General features: G+C 48.0%; 1 protein-coding gene across 1 annotated transcript in view; it reads right to left on the bottom strand.

Annotated features, from left to right (window-relative positions):
* LOC135537956 (tuberin-like) overlaps positions 1 to 17,950 on the bottom strand; it is a gene marked incomplete at its 3' end in the record, with an annotated part of 80,795 nt that overhangs the window by 16,521 nt on the left and 46,324 nt on the right. The window contains 5 exon segments of the mRNA XM_064963964.1: positions 422 to 676; positions 3,454 to 3,566; positions 4,658 to 4,816; positions 5,546 to 5,707; positions 13,475 to 13,642. Coding sequence (XP_064820036.1) covers positions 422 to 676; positions 3,454 to 3,566; positions 4,658 to 4,816; positions 5,546 to 5,707; positions 13,475 to 13,642 — 857 coding nt within the window.

Genomic DNA, 17,950 nt, shown 5'->3' with positions numbered 1-17,950 from the left:
TGGTGAGGTGTGTGGTGTGGTGTGTGGTGTGTGGTGTGTGGTGTGTGGTGTGGTGAGGTGTGGTGTGTGTGGTGTGGTGTGGTGTGGTGTGTGGTGGTGTGGTGTGGTGTGTGGTGGTGTGGTGTGGTGTGGTGAGGTGTGTGGTGTGTGGTGTGGTGTGTGGTGTGTGGTGTGTGGTGTGGTGTGGTGTGTGGTGGTGTGGTGTGGTGGTGTGGTGTGGTGTGGTGAGGTGTGTGGTGTGTGGTGTGGTGTGTGGTGTGTGGTGTGGTGAGGTGTGTGGTGTGGTGTGGTGTGTGGTGTGTGTGGTGGTGTGGTGGTGTGGTGGTGTGGTGAGGTGGTGTGTGGTGTGGTGGTGTGTGGTGGTGTGGTGTGTGGTGTGGTGGTGTGTGGTGGTGTGGTGTGTGGTGTGTGGTGTGTTTACCTGAGGGTCTGCGTATGAAGATCTCGGCCCATCCCTGGGTCAGAACGGGCAGGAACTCTGCCAGGCTCGGCTTGTCTTTGAGGGGGTCCTTAGGGGGAGCACAGGGGGAAGGAGAGGGGGGCTCCAGGCCATCCAGACAGGGGCCGGAGGAGGAGGAGGGGGGAGAGAGGGGGACACCACACAGCTCTCCTCCCTCAGAGGGTGAGACCAGGGGGCTGAGGCTCTGGGCTGGACCTGCACGGAGGGCATGGCCACCTGAGGGGGGAGAAGGAGAAAGAACGGGTGGAGAGAAGGAGGAATTAGTGACATATCGCCATCCCTACCTCCCATGGAACGAAGGAGAGATAGAGAGACCCCTTCAGATTATTTCAGCCACGCCCGTTGCCCCAGAACATTATTCCTCACACAGCCATGCAATCTCCATAGACAAACATTGACAGTAGAATGGCCTTACTGAAAAGCTTAGTGACTTACGTGGCACCATCATAGGATGCCACCTTTCCAACAAGTCAGTTCGTCAAATTTCTGCCCTGTTAGAGCTGGCCTGGTCAACTGTAAGTGCTGTTATTGTGAAGTGGAAACGTCAAGGAGCAACAACGGCTCAGACGCGAAGTGGTAGGCCACACAAGCTTAAAGAACGGGACCGCCGAGTGCTGTCCTCAGATGCAACACTCATTTCTGAGTTCCAAACTGCCTCTGGAAGCAAACTCAGCAAAATAACTGTTCGTTGGGACCTTCATGAAATGGTTTTCAATGGCCGAGCAGCCGCACACAAGTCTAAGATCACCATGCGCTATGCCAAGCGTCGGCTGGAGTGGTGTAAAGCTCTCCACCATTGGACTCTGGAGCAGTGGAAACGCGTTCTCTGGAGTGATGAATCACACTTCACCATCTGGCCGTTCCGATGGACGAATCTGGGTTTGGTGGATGCCAGGAAAACGCTACCTGCTCCAATGCATAGTGCCAACTGTAAAGTTTGGTGGAGGAGGCTGTTTTCTGGGGCTGTTTTTCATGGTTCGGGCTAGGCCCCTTAGTTCCAGTGAAGGGAAATCTTTACACTACAGCATACAATGACATTCTAGAGGATTCTGTGCTTCCAACATTGTGGTAATAGTATGAGGAAGGCCCTTTCCTGTTTCAGCATGACAATGCCCCTGTGCACAAAGCGAGATCCATGCAGAAATGGTTTGTCAAGGTTGGTGTGGAAGAACTTGACAGGCCTGCACAAAGCCCTGACCTCAACCCCATCAAACACCTTTAGGACGAATTGGAACACCAACTGTGAGCCAGGCCTAATCACCCAACACCAGTGTCTGACCTCACTGATGCTCGTGAGGCTGAATGGAAGCAAGTCCCTGCAGCAATGTTCCGACATCGAGTGGAAAGCCTTCCCAGAACAGTGGAGGCTGTAATAGCAGCAATGTTCCGACATCGAGTGGAAAGCCTTCCCAGAACAGTGGAGGCTGTAATAGCAGCAATGTTCCGACATCGAGTGGAAAGCCTTCCCAGAAGAGTGGAGGCTGTAATAGCAGCAATGTTCCGACATCTAGTGGAAAGCCTTCCCAGAACAGTGGAGGCTGTAATAGCAGCAATGTTCCGACATCGAGTGGAAAGCCTTCCCAGAACAGTGGAGGCTGTAATAGCAGCAATGTTCCGACATCGAGTGGAAAGCCTTCCCAGAACAGTGGAGGCTGTAATAGCAGCAATGTCCCGACATCTAGTGGAAAGCCTTCCCAGAACAGTGGAGGCTGTAATAGCAGCAATGTTCCGACATCGAGTGGAAAGCCTTCCCAGAACAGTGGAGGCTGTAATAGCAGCAATGTTCCGACATCGAGTGGAAAGCCTTCCCAGAACAGTGGAGGCTGTAATAGCAGCAATGTCCCGACATCTAGTGGAAAGCCTTCCCAGAACAGTGGAGGCTGTAATAGCAGCAATGTTCCGACATCGAGTGGAAAGCCTTCCCAGAACAGTGGAGGGGGACCAACTCAATATTAATGCCCACGATTTTGGAATGAGATGTTCAAATGAGCAGGTGTCCACATACTTTAGATCATGTAGTGTATAGAATAGATAGCTAGATAGAGAGAACGTCATCTTCCTACCTGACAGGGATCGTACTCTAATGACAGTAGAGAGAGAGAAGGATAGAGAGAGAGAGACAGAGAGCGTTCCTCCTCTTCCTATCTGACAGGGATCGTACTCTGATGACAGTAGAGAGAGAGAAGGATAGAGAGAGAGAGAGACAGGGAGAGCGTTCCTCATCTTCCTATCTGACAGGGATCGTACTCTGATGACAGTAGAGAGAGAGAAGGCTAGAGAGAGAGAGACAGAGACAGGGAGAGAGAGAGAGAGAGAGAGAGAGAAGGATAGAGAGAGAGAGAGACAGAGACAGGGAGAGAGAGAGAGAGAGAGAAGGATAGAGAGAGAGACAGGGAGAGCGTTCCTCCTCTTCCTACCTGACAGGGATCGTACTCTGATGACAGTAGAGAGAGAGAAGGCTAGAGAGAGAGAGAGAGACAGGGAGAGAGAGAGAGAGAGAAAGAGAGAGAGAGAGACAGGGAGAGCGTTCCTCCTCTTCCTACCTGACAGGGATCGTACTCTGATGACAGTAGAGAGAGAGAAGGATAGAGAGAGAGAGAGACAGGGAGAGCGTTCCTCATCTTCCTATCTGACAGGGATCGTACTCTGATGACAGTAGAGAGAGAAGGATAGAGAGAGAGAGAAGGCTAGAGAGAGAGAGACAGAGACAGGGAGAGAGAGAGAGAGAGAAGGATAGAGAGAGAGAGACAGGGAGAGCGTTCCTCCTCTTCCTACCTGACAGGGATCGTACTCTGATGACAGTAGAGAGAGAGAAGGATAGAGAGAGAGAGAGAGAGACAGGGAGAGCGTTCCTCATCTTCCTACCTGACAGGGATCATACTCTGATGACAGTAGTGAGAGAGAAGGAGAGAGAGAGAGACAGGGAGAGAGAGAGAGAGAGAGAGAAGGATAGAGAGAGAGAGAGACAGGGAGAGCGTTCCTCCTCTTCCTACCTGACATGGATCGTACTCTGATGCGTGAGGCTCTGTTGAGCTGTTGACTGGACTGGGACTCCAGTTTGGCCGGAGCCTCTTTGGTCTGACGGGTGTGAAGGGAGGGGTCTGACCTACAGGGGGCAGGAGAGAGACCGGATATTACTGACAGTGTGTGTTACCGTGTGGTTGTGTATATGGGTTACCGTGTGTGTATATGGGTTACCGTGTGTATGGTGTGTTACCGTGTGTGTGTATGGTGTGTTACCGTGTGTGTTACCGTGTGTGTTACTGTGTGTGTTACCGTGTGTGTTACCGTGTGTGTGTGTGTGTGTGTATATGGGTTACTGTGTATATATATGGGTTACCGTGTGTATGTGTGTATGTGTGTGTGGTGTGGGTTACCGTGTGTGTGTATATGGGTTACTGTGTGTGTGTGTGTGTATATGGGTTACCGTGTGTGTGTGTGTGTATATGGGTTACCGTGTGTGTGTGTGTGTGTGTGTGTGTGTGTGTGTGTGTGTGTGTGTGTGTGTGTATATGGGTTACCGTGTGTGTGTATATGGGTTACCGTGTGTGTGTTACCGTGTGTGTATATGGGTTACCGTGTGTGTGTGTGTGTGTGTGTGTATATGGGTTACCGTGTGTGTGTATATGGGTTAAATGTGTGTGTATATGGGTTACCGTGTGTGTGTGTGTGTGTGTATATGGGTTACCGTGTGTGTGTGTGTGTGTGTGTGTTACCGTGTGTTTGTGTGTGTGTGTTACCGTGTGTTTGTGTGTGTGTGTGTTACCGTGTGTGTGTGTGTGTGTTACCGTGTGTGTGTGTATATGGGTTACCGTGTGTGTATATGGGTTACCGTGTGTGTGTGTGTTACCGTGTGTGTGTGTGTTACCGTGTGTGTGTGTGTGTGTATATGGGTTACCGTGTGTGTGTGTGTGTGTGTGTGTGTGTATGGGTTACCGTGTGTGTGTGTGTGTGTGTGTGTGTGTGTGTATATGGGTTACCGTGTGTGTGTATATGGGTTACCGTGTGTTTGTGTGTGTGTGTGTGTGTGTGTGTGTGTGTGTGTGTGTGTGTTACCGTGTGCGTGTTACCGTGTGTGTATATGGGTTACCGTGTGTGTGTGTATATGGGTTACCGTGTGTGTATATGGGTTACCGTGTGTGTGTGTGTGTGTTACCGTGTGTGTGTGTGTGTGTGTGTGTGTGTGTGGGTGGTTACCTGGTCATCTCTCCCCCTCCTCCCAGCCTCTCAGCCATGTCCATTCCCAGTAGGGCCTGGCTCCTGACCCCACCACTGGTCGTTATGGTGATCAGCTTGTTACCCACCAGCCAGGTCATACTGCGACCCCCCGCCAGAAGGAACTCTGCTATAGGAGACCTGGCAAAGGTTAAGGGCCAGGGGTCAAGTCAAGGTCACTTAGTTCCGAGGGCTTATGGCAGTTGATAATCATAGAAGACCTTGTGTCCTTTTTCCCTGTTGTGATTGGGTGAATAATGAAGACGAGAGTGAAGACCCACAAGGTCACTAATACCTTATGCTGCAGTAGTTTGTGTCTCGGGGGCTAGGGTCAGTTTGTTGTATCTGGAGTACTTCTCCTGTCCTATTCCTGTGTGAATTTAAGCGTGCTCTCTCTAATTCTCTCTTTCTTTCTCTCGGAGGACCTGAGCCCTAGGACCATGCCTCAGGACTACCTGACATGATGACTCCTTGCTGTCCCCAGTCCACCTGGCCGTGCTGCTGCTCCAGTTTCAACTGCTCTGCCTGTGATTATTATTATTGGACCATGCTGGTCATTTATGAACATTTGAACATCTTGGCCATGTTCTGTTATAATCTCCACCCGGCACAGCCAGAAGAGGACTGGCCACCCCTCAGAGCCTGGTTCCTCTCTAGGTTTCTTCCTAGGTTTTGGCCTTTCTAGGGAGTTTTTCCTAGCCACCGTGCTTCTACACCTGCATTGCTTGCTGTTTGGGGTTTTAGGCTGGGTTTCTGTACAGCCCTTTGAGATATCAGCTGATGTACAAAGGGCTATATAAATAAATTTGATTTGATTTGATTTACTAAAGGCAGGAAATATCCCGTGGTCAACCCCCCGTCCATGCGTACCTCTTGGGCAGCGCTGAGAAGTTGGAGAAGACGTATCGGGCCATCATGTCCAGACAGGTCTCCGTTAACTCCAGGTGGACGGTCTTTAACCCATCGTCTGCCTGGCTCACGGTGTTCTCGTCAGATGAACCCAGACTACACGTGGTGCTGGAGGTGTGCATCCTACAGCCAGGGGGTGGCAGATAAGGTGTCAGAGTGGGTGTCCGAGAGGGGTGCCAGATAAGGGTGTCAGATAAGGGTGTCAGATAAGGGTGCCAGATAAGGTGTCAGAGTGGGTGTCCGAGAGGGGTGCCAGATAAGGGTGCCAGAGAGGGTGTCAGAGAAGGGTGCCAGAGAGGGGTGTCAGAGAGGGGTGTCAGAGAGGGGTGTCAGAGAGACAGGGGAGTCACACACACACCAGTGGAGGCTGCTGAGGGGAAGACGGCTCATAATGACGTCTGGAACGGAATGAATGGAATCAAAACACCTTCTAAATATAAATAACCTTTGATACCATGACAACTACTCCCTTCCAGACGATGTTATGGGCCATCCTCCCCTCAGCAGCCTCCACTGACACACACACAGTCTGCAAGATCCACACACACACACACACACACACATACACACACAGTCTGCAAGATCCACCCACACACACACACAGTCTGCAAGATCCACCCACACACACACACAGTCTGCAAGATCCACCCACACACACACACAGTCTGCAAGATCCACACACACACACACACACAGTCTGCAAGATCCACACACACACACACACACACACAGTCTGCAAGATCCACACACACACACAGTCTGCAAGATCCACACACACACACAGTCTGCAAGATCCACACACATACACAGTCTGCAAGATCCACACACACACACACAGTTTACAAGATCCACACACACACACACAGTCTGCAAGATACACACACACACACACACACACACAGTTTACAAGATCCACACACACACACACACAGTTTACAAGATCCACACACACGTAAGCTCAGAATCACACACACACGCAGCATTGCATTCTCCCACACATGGCTCTTATCTTTCTCTCAGGTGTACACCACTGATGTACCAACACAGATGAGCCAATCTCTCTCTCCCACACACACACAAGCTGGGACTTGGTATAAGTCACTGTAGCGGCAGCCGGGGCGCTTGAAATGATCCGTCATCCGTTCCCTCTGTGGATGTGAAGTGCTATGCTTACTGCTGACAGGGTGTCTCTTCTACAAAGGCCCGGGAACCACAGCTGGTGTCAGAGATAGAGGAAGACCAGGCGCGTTTATGTTGAAGGAGAGAGAGAGAACACGAGAACAACACGCTGCTCAGAGCTGAGGGCCCGGGGGAACTGATGTACCGTAATATCCCAGTCACCTGATCTACATCTCCCTTCAGCATTCCTCCCTGGAGACCCCCCCCATCGCATCCCGGTAACCACGGTAACCACCGCCAGGGGAAACGGAACACACAGCTACTGTTCTGTAGGACAAGTTACACCGGTCTTCAAGGGGAGTGACATCGCCACAGGGAACGGGTTTGACGTAAGGAACCGAGAGTTCAGACAAACACCGTCCAAACTACAACAGGAAGTAGTTAGGAAGTAATCTTATGGACCGATACTTTCAGCCTCTATGTCCACACATCTACATGATAGACTAGATATTGAGAAGACTCTGTATGTGTTTTAAACTAATGTAGATCATTCAAACTGCCTGCCTGTCTGTCTCCCTCCCTGTCTATCTTACTGTCTGCCTGTCTCCCTCCCTGTCTGTCTGACTGCCTCCCTGTCTGCCTGCCTGTCTGTCTGTCTGCCTGCCTGTCTGTCTGCCTGTCTCCCTCCCTGTCTGTCTGCCTGTCTCCCACCCTGTCTGCCTGCATGTCTGTCTCCCACCCTTCAAGCCCTGAGACACTGAGACAGTAGCATCCTTCAAGCCCTGAGACACTAGCATCCTTCAAGCCCTGAAACACTGAGACAGTAGCATTCTTCAAGTCCTGAGACACACTGAGACAGTAGCATCCTTCAAGCCCTGAGACACTGAGACAGTAGCATCCTTCAAGCCCTGAGACAGTAGCATCCTTCAAGCTCTGAGACACTGAGACAGTAGCATCCTTCAAGCCCTGAAACACTGAGACAGTAGCATCCTTCAAGTCCTGAGACACACTGAGACAGTAGCATCCTTCAAGCTCTGAGACACTGAGACAGTAGCATCCTTCAAGCCCTGAAACACTGAGACAGTAGCATCCTTCAAGTCCTGAGACACACTGAGACAGTAGCATCCTTCAAGCCCTGAGACACTGAGACAGTAGCATCCTTCAAGCCCTGAGACACTGAGACAGTAGCATCCTTCAAGCCCTGAGACACTGAGACAGTAGCATCCTTCAAGCCCTGAGACACTGAGACAGTAGCATCCTTCAAGCACTGAGACACTGAGACAGTAGCATCCTTCAAGCCCTGAGACACTGAGACAGTAGCATCCTTCAAGCCCTGAGACACACTGAGACAGTAGCATCCTTCAAGCTCTGAGACACTGAGACAGTAGCATCCTTCAAGCCCTGAGACACTGAGACAGTAGCATCCTTCAAGCCCTGAGACACACTGAGACAGTAGCATCCTTCAAGCCCTGAGACACTGAGACAGTAGCATCCTTCAAGCCCTGAGACAGTAGCATCCTTCAAGCTCTGAGACACTGAGACAGTAGCATCCTTCAAGCCCTGAAACACTGAGACAGTAGCATCCTTCAAGTCCTGAGACACACTGAGACAGTAGCATCCTTCAAGCTCTGAGACACTGAGACAGTAGCATCCTTCAAGCCCTGAAACACTGAGACAGTAGCATCCTTCAAGTCCTGAGACACACTGAGACAGTAGCATCCTTCAAGCCCTGAGACACTGAGACAGTAGCATCCTTCAAGCCCTGAGACACTGAGACAGTAGCATCCTTCAAGCCCTGAGACACTGAGACAGTAGCATCCTTCAAGCCCTGAGACACTGAGACAGTAGCATCCTTCAAGCACTGAGACACTGAGACAGTAGCATCCTTCAAGCCCTGAGACACTGAGACAGTAGCATCCTTCAAGCCCTGAGACACACTGAGACAGTAGCATCCTTCAAGCTCTGAGACACTGAGACAGTAGCATCCTTCAAGCCCTGAGACACTGAGACAGTAGCATCCTTCAAGCCCTGAGACACACTGAGACAGTAGCATCCTTCAAGCCCTGAGACACTGAGACAGTAGCATCCTTCAAGCCCTGAGACACTGAGACAGTAGCAGGGATACAAAGGGGGGGATGATAGATTAATGGAGAGATGACATAACCTGAGCCCTTTAGAGGAAGGAACAAGTGTGAGACGAGAGAAGAGGAACATTCCCTCTTCTTCCTCTAGGTGGCTCATGCCTCTAGAAGTTATTTTCCCTCCACCTGCGTCAGTTCGGTCCGTCTTGTGTAACAGAATATAACAAACGTCTTGTCTGTGTGCCAAATGGCATCCTATTCCCTATATAGAGCACTACTTTAGACCAGGGCCCATAGGACACCTCTGGACAAAAGCATATAGACACTGCAGCCGGCTCTCCCAAGAGGTTATGGCTGATGCTATCGCTAACACCAATCGCTAACACTATCACTACTGCCCAACACTATCGCTATGGCTAATGCTATGGCTAATGCTATGGCTAATGCTAACTCAGACCAAGTCCCAGCTTGTGACCAGCACAACCCAGCAGCACAGTTTACACAGCAAACAGAGTGTTCAACCCTTAATTGACCCTTGACCCGGTGGCACTGACCCAGCTGCTCTGGTGGACACCCATTCAGACCGCCATGACCCCAAAATGACCAAAGAATATCTTCCCCTTACGTCACCAGATCGGCACCGTCCTCAAGGTGCTCGTTTGGGAGCACATCACCACGGAGCACTTATCACCTTCACCTGGCCATATGGAACGTTAAGTGCATGGTTTAGTGTTGAGATCAAGTCTGGAGACCTAGTCCCTAAATAGGCCTCCACTTTTGACCAGGGATGAGAAGTAGGGTTCCATTTGGGACGGTGGTGATTTCCAGGACCCTAAAACCCTTGAAGCACAACGACATACAGTCTGAGGGAAAGGTATCCACCATTCACTAGGGCTCTGTGTCAGTCTCCTATCTGTTACTACTGGGCTGTGCCTCAATCCATAAGGACGCTGCCTCTTGAGGCAGGGAGAGGGAGGCAGAGAGCCTTTTGGAATGAGACACGGCCGTAGTGTTATTCTATCATCAGTTTATCCAGCCATCACAATGACAGCTCTTTAAATATAGTTCTGCATTACAGCAGTGGCTGTGACCGATACTGTTCCTCCACATCTCTCTCTCTCTCTCTGTGTTCACATCTCTCTCTCTCTCTCTCTCTGTGTGTGTTCACATCTCTCTCTCTCTCTCTGTGTGTTCACATCGCTCTCTGTGTGTGTGTTCACATCTCTCTCTCTCTCTGTGTGTGTGTTCACATCTCTCTCTCTGTGTGTGTGTGTGTGTTCACATCTCTCTCTGTGTGTGTGTGTGTGTTCACATCTCTCTCTCTCTGTGTGTGTGTTCACATCTCTCTCTCTGTGTGTGTGTGTTCACATCTCTCTCTCTGTGTGTGTGTGTTCACATCTCTCTCTCTGTGTGTGTGTGTGTGTGTGTGTGTGTGTTCACATCTCTCTCTGTGTGTGTGTGTGTTCACATCTCTCTCTCTGTGTGTGTGTGTGTTCACATCTCTCTCTCTGTGTGTGTGTGTGTTCACATCTCTCTCTCTCTGTGTGTTCACATCTCTCTCTGTGTGTTCACATCTCTCTCTGTGTGTTCACATCTCTCTCTGTGTGTTCACATCTCTCTCTGTGTGTTCACATCTCTCTCTCTCTCTCTCTCTGTGTTCAAACAAATAAAGGAGAAAAGTTATGTTGTATTGCAGTTCAACTAAACAGGTGTTCCATTGAAGGACAGACAACCTGATGATACCTGGAGACAGAGGCCTTTATGAGCTAATAGAACGCTGCTCTGAATGTTCTCAACAACAACAGCTGTCTGCCTGTTGCTTTGGAGTTAAGAGGTACGGACTGAAGGACATGGAGAAGGGGACTCTTCAAATTAAAGATTACCTGAATGGTAGTTAAAAGAGTGGACTCCCTGTTGCTAGCAGGTGTGTGTGTGTGTGTGTGTGTGTGAGAAAGCAGACCACCAGTGGTAGGTAGGCAGAACACCTGTTGCTAGTAGGTATGTGTGTGTATGTGTGTGAAAGCAGACCACCAGTGGCAGGTAGGCAGAACACCTGTAGCCAGTAGGTGTGTGTGTGTGTGTGTGTGTATGTGTGTGAAAGCAGACCACCAGTGGTAGGTAGGCAGAACACCTGTAGCCAGTAGGTGTCGGCTGAGGCACCAAGTCAGTTGTCGCGTTCCTAATGGCACCCTATTCCCTATGCAGTGCACTACTTTAGACCAGAGCCCTATTCCCTATGCAGTGCACTACTTTAGACCAGAGCCCTATTCCCTATATAGTGCACTACTTTAGACCAGAGCCCTATTCCCTATATAGTGCACTACTTTAGACCAGAGCCCTATTCCCTATATAGTGCACTACTTTAGACCAGAGCCCTATTCCCTATGCAGTGCACTACTTTAGACCAGAGCCCTATTCCCTATGCAGTGCACTACTTTAGACCAGAGCCCTATTCCCTATGCAGTGCACTACTTTAGACCAGAGCCCTATTCCCTATATAGTGCACTACTTTAGACCAGAGCCCTATTCCCTATATAGTGCACTACTTTAGACCAGAGCCCTATTCCCTATATAGTGCACTACTTTAGACCAGAGCCCTATTCCCTATGCAGTGCACTACTTTAGACCAGAGCCCTATTCCCTATGCAGTGCACTACTTTAGACCAGTGCCCATAGGCAACCCCATAGGGCTCTGGTCAAAGGCAGTGCACTATGAAGGGAACAGTGTGCCGTGTGAGACGTTGCCATAGTCACACACTGAGGCGTTGCCATAGTCACACACTGAGGCGTTGCCATAGTCACACACTGAGGCGAGTCTGTTAGACCTGTTCGAGGAATCCCAAATACTGTACTTTCTTATAGGCACAGATCTAGGATCAGCTCAACTGGCCCCAATCCTATCCCTAACCATTAGAGGGGAAACACAAAACTGGTCTTGGATCAGTGTGTAAAGGGGAAGCTCCTCAGGCTGTCTAGTGATCGTCTCCTGCACCCTGCTGGTCAGGAGGGGGACTGACAGTTATACAGATTGTAACAGGGCCTGGTAAACTACACACTTCTTCCTCCGTCTCCTGGTACTTCAGTAGCCTGGTCCCAGATCAGTTCTTCCCTCTCCTTGGGACAATTTGGATTAGAACTAGTACTTCAGTAGCCTGGTCCCAGATCAGTTCTTCCCTCTCCTTGGGACAACTTGGATTAGAACTAGTACTTCAGTAGCCTGGTCCCAGATCAGTTTGTGCTCCTGCCAACTCCATAGGAGGTCATTGTCAAGACAAATTGTTTGGCATGACGACGAGTTACCGTGATAACAAACAGACTGGCTAGTTTTTGAGAGATGACTAGTTGAGTGTCAGCTGAACTAATTCCCCATCTGACAGAGCGCTCAATAACAACCTATGGACTCCTATGGGTTTGAGATACACAGATGGAGAGAAATGATGAAACATTATCTAACCACCACCAACTGCAATGTCTGATTCACTCTCACAGTCAGCCACTGTCACAGTCAGCCACTGTCACAGTCAGCCACGCTCACAGTCAGCCACGCTCACAGTCAGCCACGCTCACAGTCAGCCACGCTCACAGTCAGCCACGCTCACAGTCAGCCACGCTCACAGTCAGCCACGCTCACAGTCAGCCACGCTCACAGTCAGCCACTCTCACAGTCAGCCACTCTCACAGTCAGCCACTCTCACAGTCAGCCACTCTCACAGTCAGCCACTCTCACAGGTAAGTATGTGTAGTGATTGGTGCATGGCAGGAGTCATTGAGTCAGTTGGAGACAGACACCACAAAACCCCCAACTCAGTCCGTCACTCTGTCATAGAGGAGGGGTAGCATAATTCTGGTAACTTTCCCCAAAATTCCCAGACATCCCAATTGGAATATTCCTCGAATCTGGAAGGAATGATCGGGAAATCCAGGAATTTTCCAGCCGGGATTTCTTGAAAACCTGGGAATTGTGGGAAAGTTACCGTAATTTTGTAACTGAGATAATCAACGAATCCCGACATCCCACAGACAGACAGATGGCTGTAGATCAGCGGAGGGAGCTGAACACTGAGCATCTGTGGGTCAAACCAACGCAATGCAACACAAAACTACACAGGCAGCATGCAAAGCATGTGTGTAAGACTGGCTTCTCATTGGCCCAGAACGCAATAGTCCCTTCCCACAGGGAAGAGGAAAAGCCAATCATTGGTAGCAGTGGCTGTCAGTCTTGTCGTCTCAGTACACTCAGTAGGGCCATGTTTTTCTCCAGCCAGTCAGTCAGTCGGGGTAAATTAAATCCAGTCAGCACAGCAAAAACCCAGCAAACACCACAACCGAAAAACAAACAAAAATAACTATTCATAACAAACCAAAGCATCAGAGAAATTAAAGAAGCCAAAACGGGGTTAAACAGGAAAACATTGACAGAAATGTAGATGTTTTCCAAAGCACAAACTGCATGCAACAAAATCAGTCAAATGTCGTAAAAAATAAATAAAAAGACAACGATTGCAGCCCAGAACTCAACACATCCTCCTCCAGCATGCCACCGCCACCCAACCCAGGTTTCCCTGGCAACCGCCCACCGGTCCTTATGACGACGGCTCCCCCCCCCCACCAAGCCCCCCCACCCCTCCAACGGAAGCAAGAAATGTTATTTTCTGGGTTTTATTTCCTGGTTACCCAGAGTGCTCTCTACCTGCGCACCGCGTGCTCGGAGACGCTGATGCTTCGGGAGCGGAAGGCGTCCATGGCCGACAGATCTCTCAGCTCTTTAACGGGAGAGCCGGTACTCGCCGCGACACCTGCTGCCATTGACGCCTGCTGCTGCTGGTGGTGGGCCTTCGCCATTTTGGCTGCCCGTAGGCTGGGACCATGGCAACGTGGCAGGAGTGGAGGGTGGAAGGTGTGGGGGGTAGGGGGCAGGTTGGTGTGTGTGGGAAAGGGGGTGGGTGGGATTGTGTGTTGGAAAGAGGGACAGAGTAGGAGTGGGCGAGGGACGTGAGGGCGGGGGGGAGAGGTAACGGCCAACAGGAAACGGAAATCAGGATATGTCGCCCGTCACGTCAGAAATGACCCCCAGGTGACCGACGGAGACACGGGCAAGGGGGTGGGGCACGAAGGTCAAAGGGTCAGAGGGCGAAGGTCAGGGGGATGAGCAAAAGAGTGTGCCAATAGCAATGGAGGGATCCAGGGTGTCACCGACCCCGAAACCACACCCACAACGCAGCACCCAGTCAGAGGAGGGGATGGGGGGGGGGGGGGGGGTCAAATCAACCAAAGAGTAAACATAAACAAACAAACAAAAACAAGTTGAGAAAATTAACAGCAGTAAAAACACTATGAATCGCACAAATAGGAACAGAAATATCAGAAAGGAAGGAACAACTATAAAGCAACAGGGAGATAAAACAGCATCAGCTTTTTCCACAACAAACACAAACTACTCCTGGAAGAGAAGGAGACGTCATCACACTGAGCAGCAAGAGGACGCCGTTGCCATGACTCAGGATGCGTCCCAAAATGGCAACCTCTTCCCTCTACAGTGCACCACCCTATGGGTCAAAAGTAGTGCACTGTGAAGGGAATAGGTTGCCATTTGGGACACCGGGATCTGTTACAGGAGGATGGACTCCGAGCAGGAGGGGTTCAAATCAACACAACTGAAACAACCAACTGAAGAGATCGGCACGGCCTGAGGAGGGTTAATATGAACCAATGAACACAACAAGGGGGAAGGAAGAAGGTTAAAGGTTAAAAATAAAAAAATCAACAACAAAACGACAGAACCAACTGAGAGGAATGTGTTGGATGAAGCAGGTGTCGGAGGAGGAGGAGGAGGAGGAGGAGGAGGAGGAGAGCATGGCTGATCTAAAACCACCAATAAATCATGAACACGTGATCTACTGTCTCACTACAAACGGAGGTCTCATATACTACGACTCGTTGTCCATCTCAGTCTAAGACGTAGTTGGATTCTGTAACCACTAGAGAGGACAGGAGAAACCAGGTTTAATGTGAGAATACTCTATTTTTTTTTATTACCTTTATTTAACCAGGCAAGTCAGTTAAGAACAAATTCTTATTTTCAATGACGGCCTAGGAACAGTGGGTTAACTGCCTGTTCAGGGGCAGAACGACAGATTTGTAGCTCGGGGGTTTGAACTCACAACCTTCCGGTCACTAGTCCAACGCTCTAACCACTAGGCTACCTCACTGCTTCGTTTTATTTAAAACGTTCAGTACTATATAAAAAGTAGCTACAAGCTGAAAAGAGCCCCTGGTACAATGATCAGGTTTATATTATACAGCTGTCTGGGATGTGTTTATACACCTGGTTTATATTATACAGCTGTCTGAGATGTGTTTATACACCTGGTTTATACAGCTGTCTGGGATGTGTTTGTACACCTGGTTTATACAGCTGTCTGGGATGTGTTTATACACCTGGTTAATATTATACAGCTGTCTGAGATGTGTTTATACACCTGGTTTATACAGCTGTCTGAGATGTGTTTATACACCTGGTTTATATTATACAGCTGTCTGAGATGTGTTTAAACACCTGGTTTATACAGCTGTCTGAGATGTGTTTATACACCTGGTTTATACTATACAGCTGTCTGAGATGTGTTTATACACCTGGTTAATATTATACAGCTGTCTGAGATGTGTTTATACACCTGGTTTATACAGCTGTCTGAGATGTGTTTATACACCTGGTTTATACAGCTGTCTGAGATGTGTTTATACACCTGGTTTATACAGCTGTCTGGGATGTGTTTATACACCTGGTTTATACAGCTGTCTGAGATGTGTTTATAAACCTGGTTTATACAGCTGTCTGAGATGTGTTTATACACCTGGTTTATATTATACAGCTGTCTGAGATGTGTTTATACACCTGGTTTATACAGCTGTCTGGGATGTGTTTATACACCTGGTTTATACAGCTGTCTGAGATGTGTTTATACACCTGGTTTATATTATACAGCTGTCTGAGATGTGTTTATACACCTGGTTTATACAGCTGTCTGGGATGTGTTTATACACCTGGTTTATACAGCTGTCTGAGATGTGTTTATACACCTGGTTTATATTATACAGCTGTCTGAGATGTGTATATACACCTGGTTTATACAGCTGTCTGAGATGTGTTTATACACCTGGTTTATACAGCTGTCTGGGATGTGTTTATACACCTGGTTTATACAGCTGTCTGAGATGTGTTTATACACCTGGTTTATACAGCTGTCTGAGATGTGTTTATACACCTGGTTAATATTATACAGCTGTCTGAGATGTGTTTATACACCTGGTTAATATTATACAGCTGTCTGAGATGTGTTTATACACCTGGTTTATACAGCTGTCTGAGATGTGTTTATACACCTGGTTTATATTATACAGCTGTCTGAGATGTGTTTATACACCTGGTTTATATTATACAGCTGTCTGAGATGTGTTTATACACCTGGTTTATACAGCTGTCTGGGATGTGTTTATACACCTGGTTTATACAGCTGTCTGAGATGTGTTTATACACCTGGTTTATATTATACAGCTGTCTGAGATGTGTTTATACACCTGGTTTATACAGCTGTCTGGGATGTGTTTATACACCTGGTTTATACAGCTGTCTGAGATGTGTTTATACACCTGGTTTATATTATACAGCTGTCTGAGATGTGTATATACACCTGGTTTATACAGCTGTCTGAGATGTGTTTATACACCTGGTTTATACAGCTGTCTGGGATGTGTTTATACACCTGGTTTATACAGCTGTCTGAGATGTGTTTATACACCTGGTTAATATTATACAGCTGTCTGAGATGTGTTTATACACCTGGTTAATATTATACAGCTGTCTGAGATGTGTTTATACACCTGGTTTATATTATACAGCTGTCTGAGATGTGTTTATACACCTGGTTTATATTATACAGCTGTCTGAGATGTGTTTATACACCTGGTTTATATTATACAGCTGTCTGAGATGTGTTTATACACCTGGTTTATACAGCTGTCTGAGATGTGTTTATACACCTGGTTTATACAGCTGTCTGAGATGTGTTTATACACCTGGTTTATATTATACAGCTGTCTGAGATGTGTTTATACACCTGGTTAATATTATACAGCTGTCTGGGATGTGTTTATACACCTGGTTTATACAGCTGTCTGAGATGTGTTTATAACACCTGGTTTATATTATACAGCTGTCTGAGATGTGTTTATACACCTGGTTTATACAGCTGTCTGGGATGTGTTTATACACCTGGTTTATACAGCTGTCTGAGATGTGTTTATACACCTGGTTAATATTATACAGCTGTCTGGGATGTGTTTATACACCTGGTTTATACAGCTGTCTGAGATGTGTTTATACACCTGGTATATACAGCTGTCTGGGATGTGTTTATACACCTGGTTTATACAGCTGTCTGAGATGTGTTTATACACCTGGTTTATACAGCTGTCTGAGATGTGTTTATACACCTGGTTTATACAGCTGTCTGAGATGTGTTTATACACCTGGTTTATATTATACAGCTGTCTGAGATGTGTTTATACACCTGGTTTATACAGCTGTCTGAGATGTGTTTATACGCCTGGTTTATACAGCTGTCTGAGATGTGTTTATACACCTGGTTTATACAGCTGTCTGGGATGTGTTTATACACCTGGTTTATACAGCTGTCTGAGATGTGTTTATACACCTGGTTTATATTATACAGCTGTCTGAGATGTGTTTATACACCTGGTTAATATTATACAGCTGTCTGGGATGTGTTTATACACCTGGTTTATACAGCTGTCTGAGATGTGTTTATAACACCTGGTTTATATTATACAGCTGTCTGAGATGTGTTTATACACCTGGTTTATACAGCTGTCGGGGATGTGTTTATACACCTGGTTTATACAGCTGTCTGAGATGTGTTTATACACCTGGTTAATATTATACAGCTGTCTGGGATGTGTTTATACACCTGGTTAATATTATACAGCTGTCTGAGATGTGTTTATACACCTGGTTTATACAGCTGTCTGAGATGTGTTTATACACCTGGTTTATATTATACAGCTGTCTGAGATGTGTTTATACACCTGGTTTATACAGCTGTCTGAGATGTGTTTATACACCTGGTTTATACAGCTGTCTGAGATG

Source organism: Oncorhynchus masou, unplaced genomic scaffold (assembly GCF_036934945.1).
Source record: "Oncorhynchus masou masou isolate Uvic2021 unplaced genomic scaffold, UVic_Omas_1.1 unplaced_scaffold_877, whole genome shotgun sequence".
In the NCBI taxonomy this organism is placed as follows: Eukaryota; Metazoa; Chordata; class Actinopteri; order Salmoniformes; family Salmonidae; genus Oncorhynchus; species Oncorhynchus masou.
The sequence above is the reverse complement of the archived record's forward strand: the minus strand, read 5'-3'. Positions and strand labels throughout refer to the sequence as shown.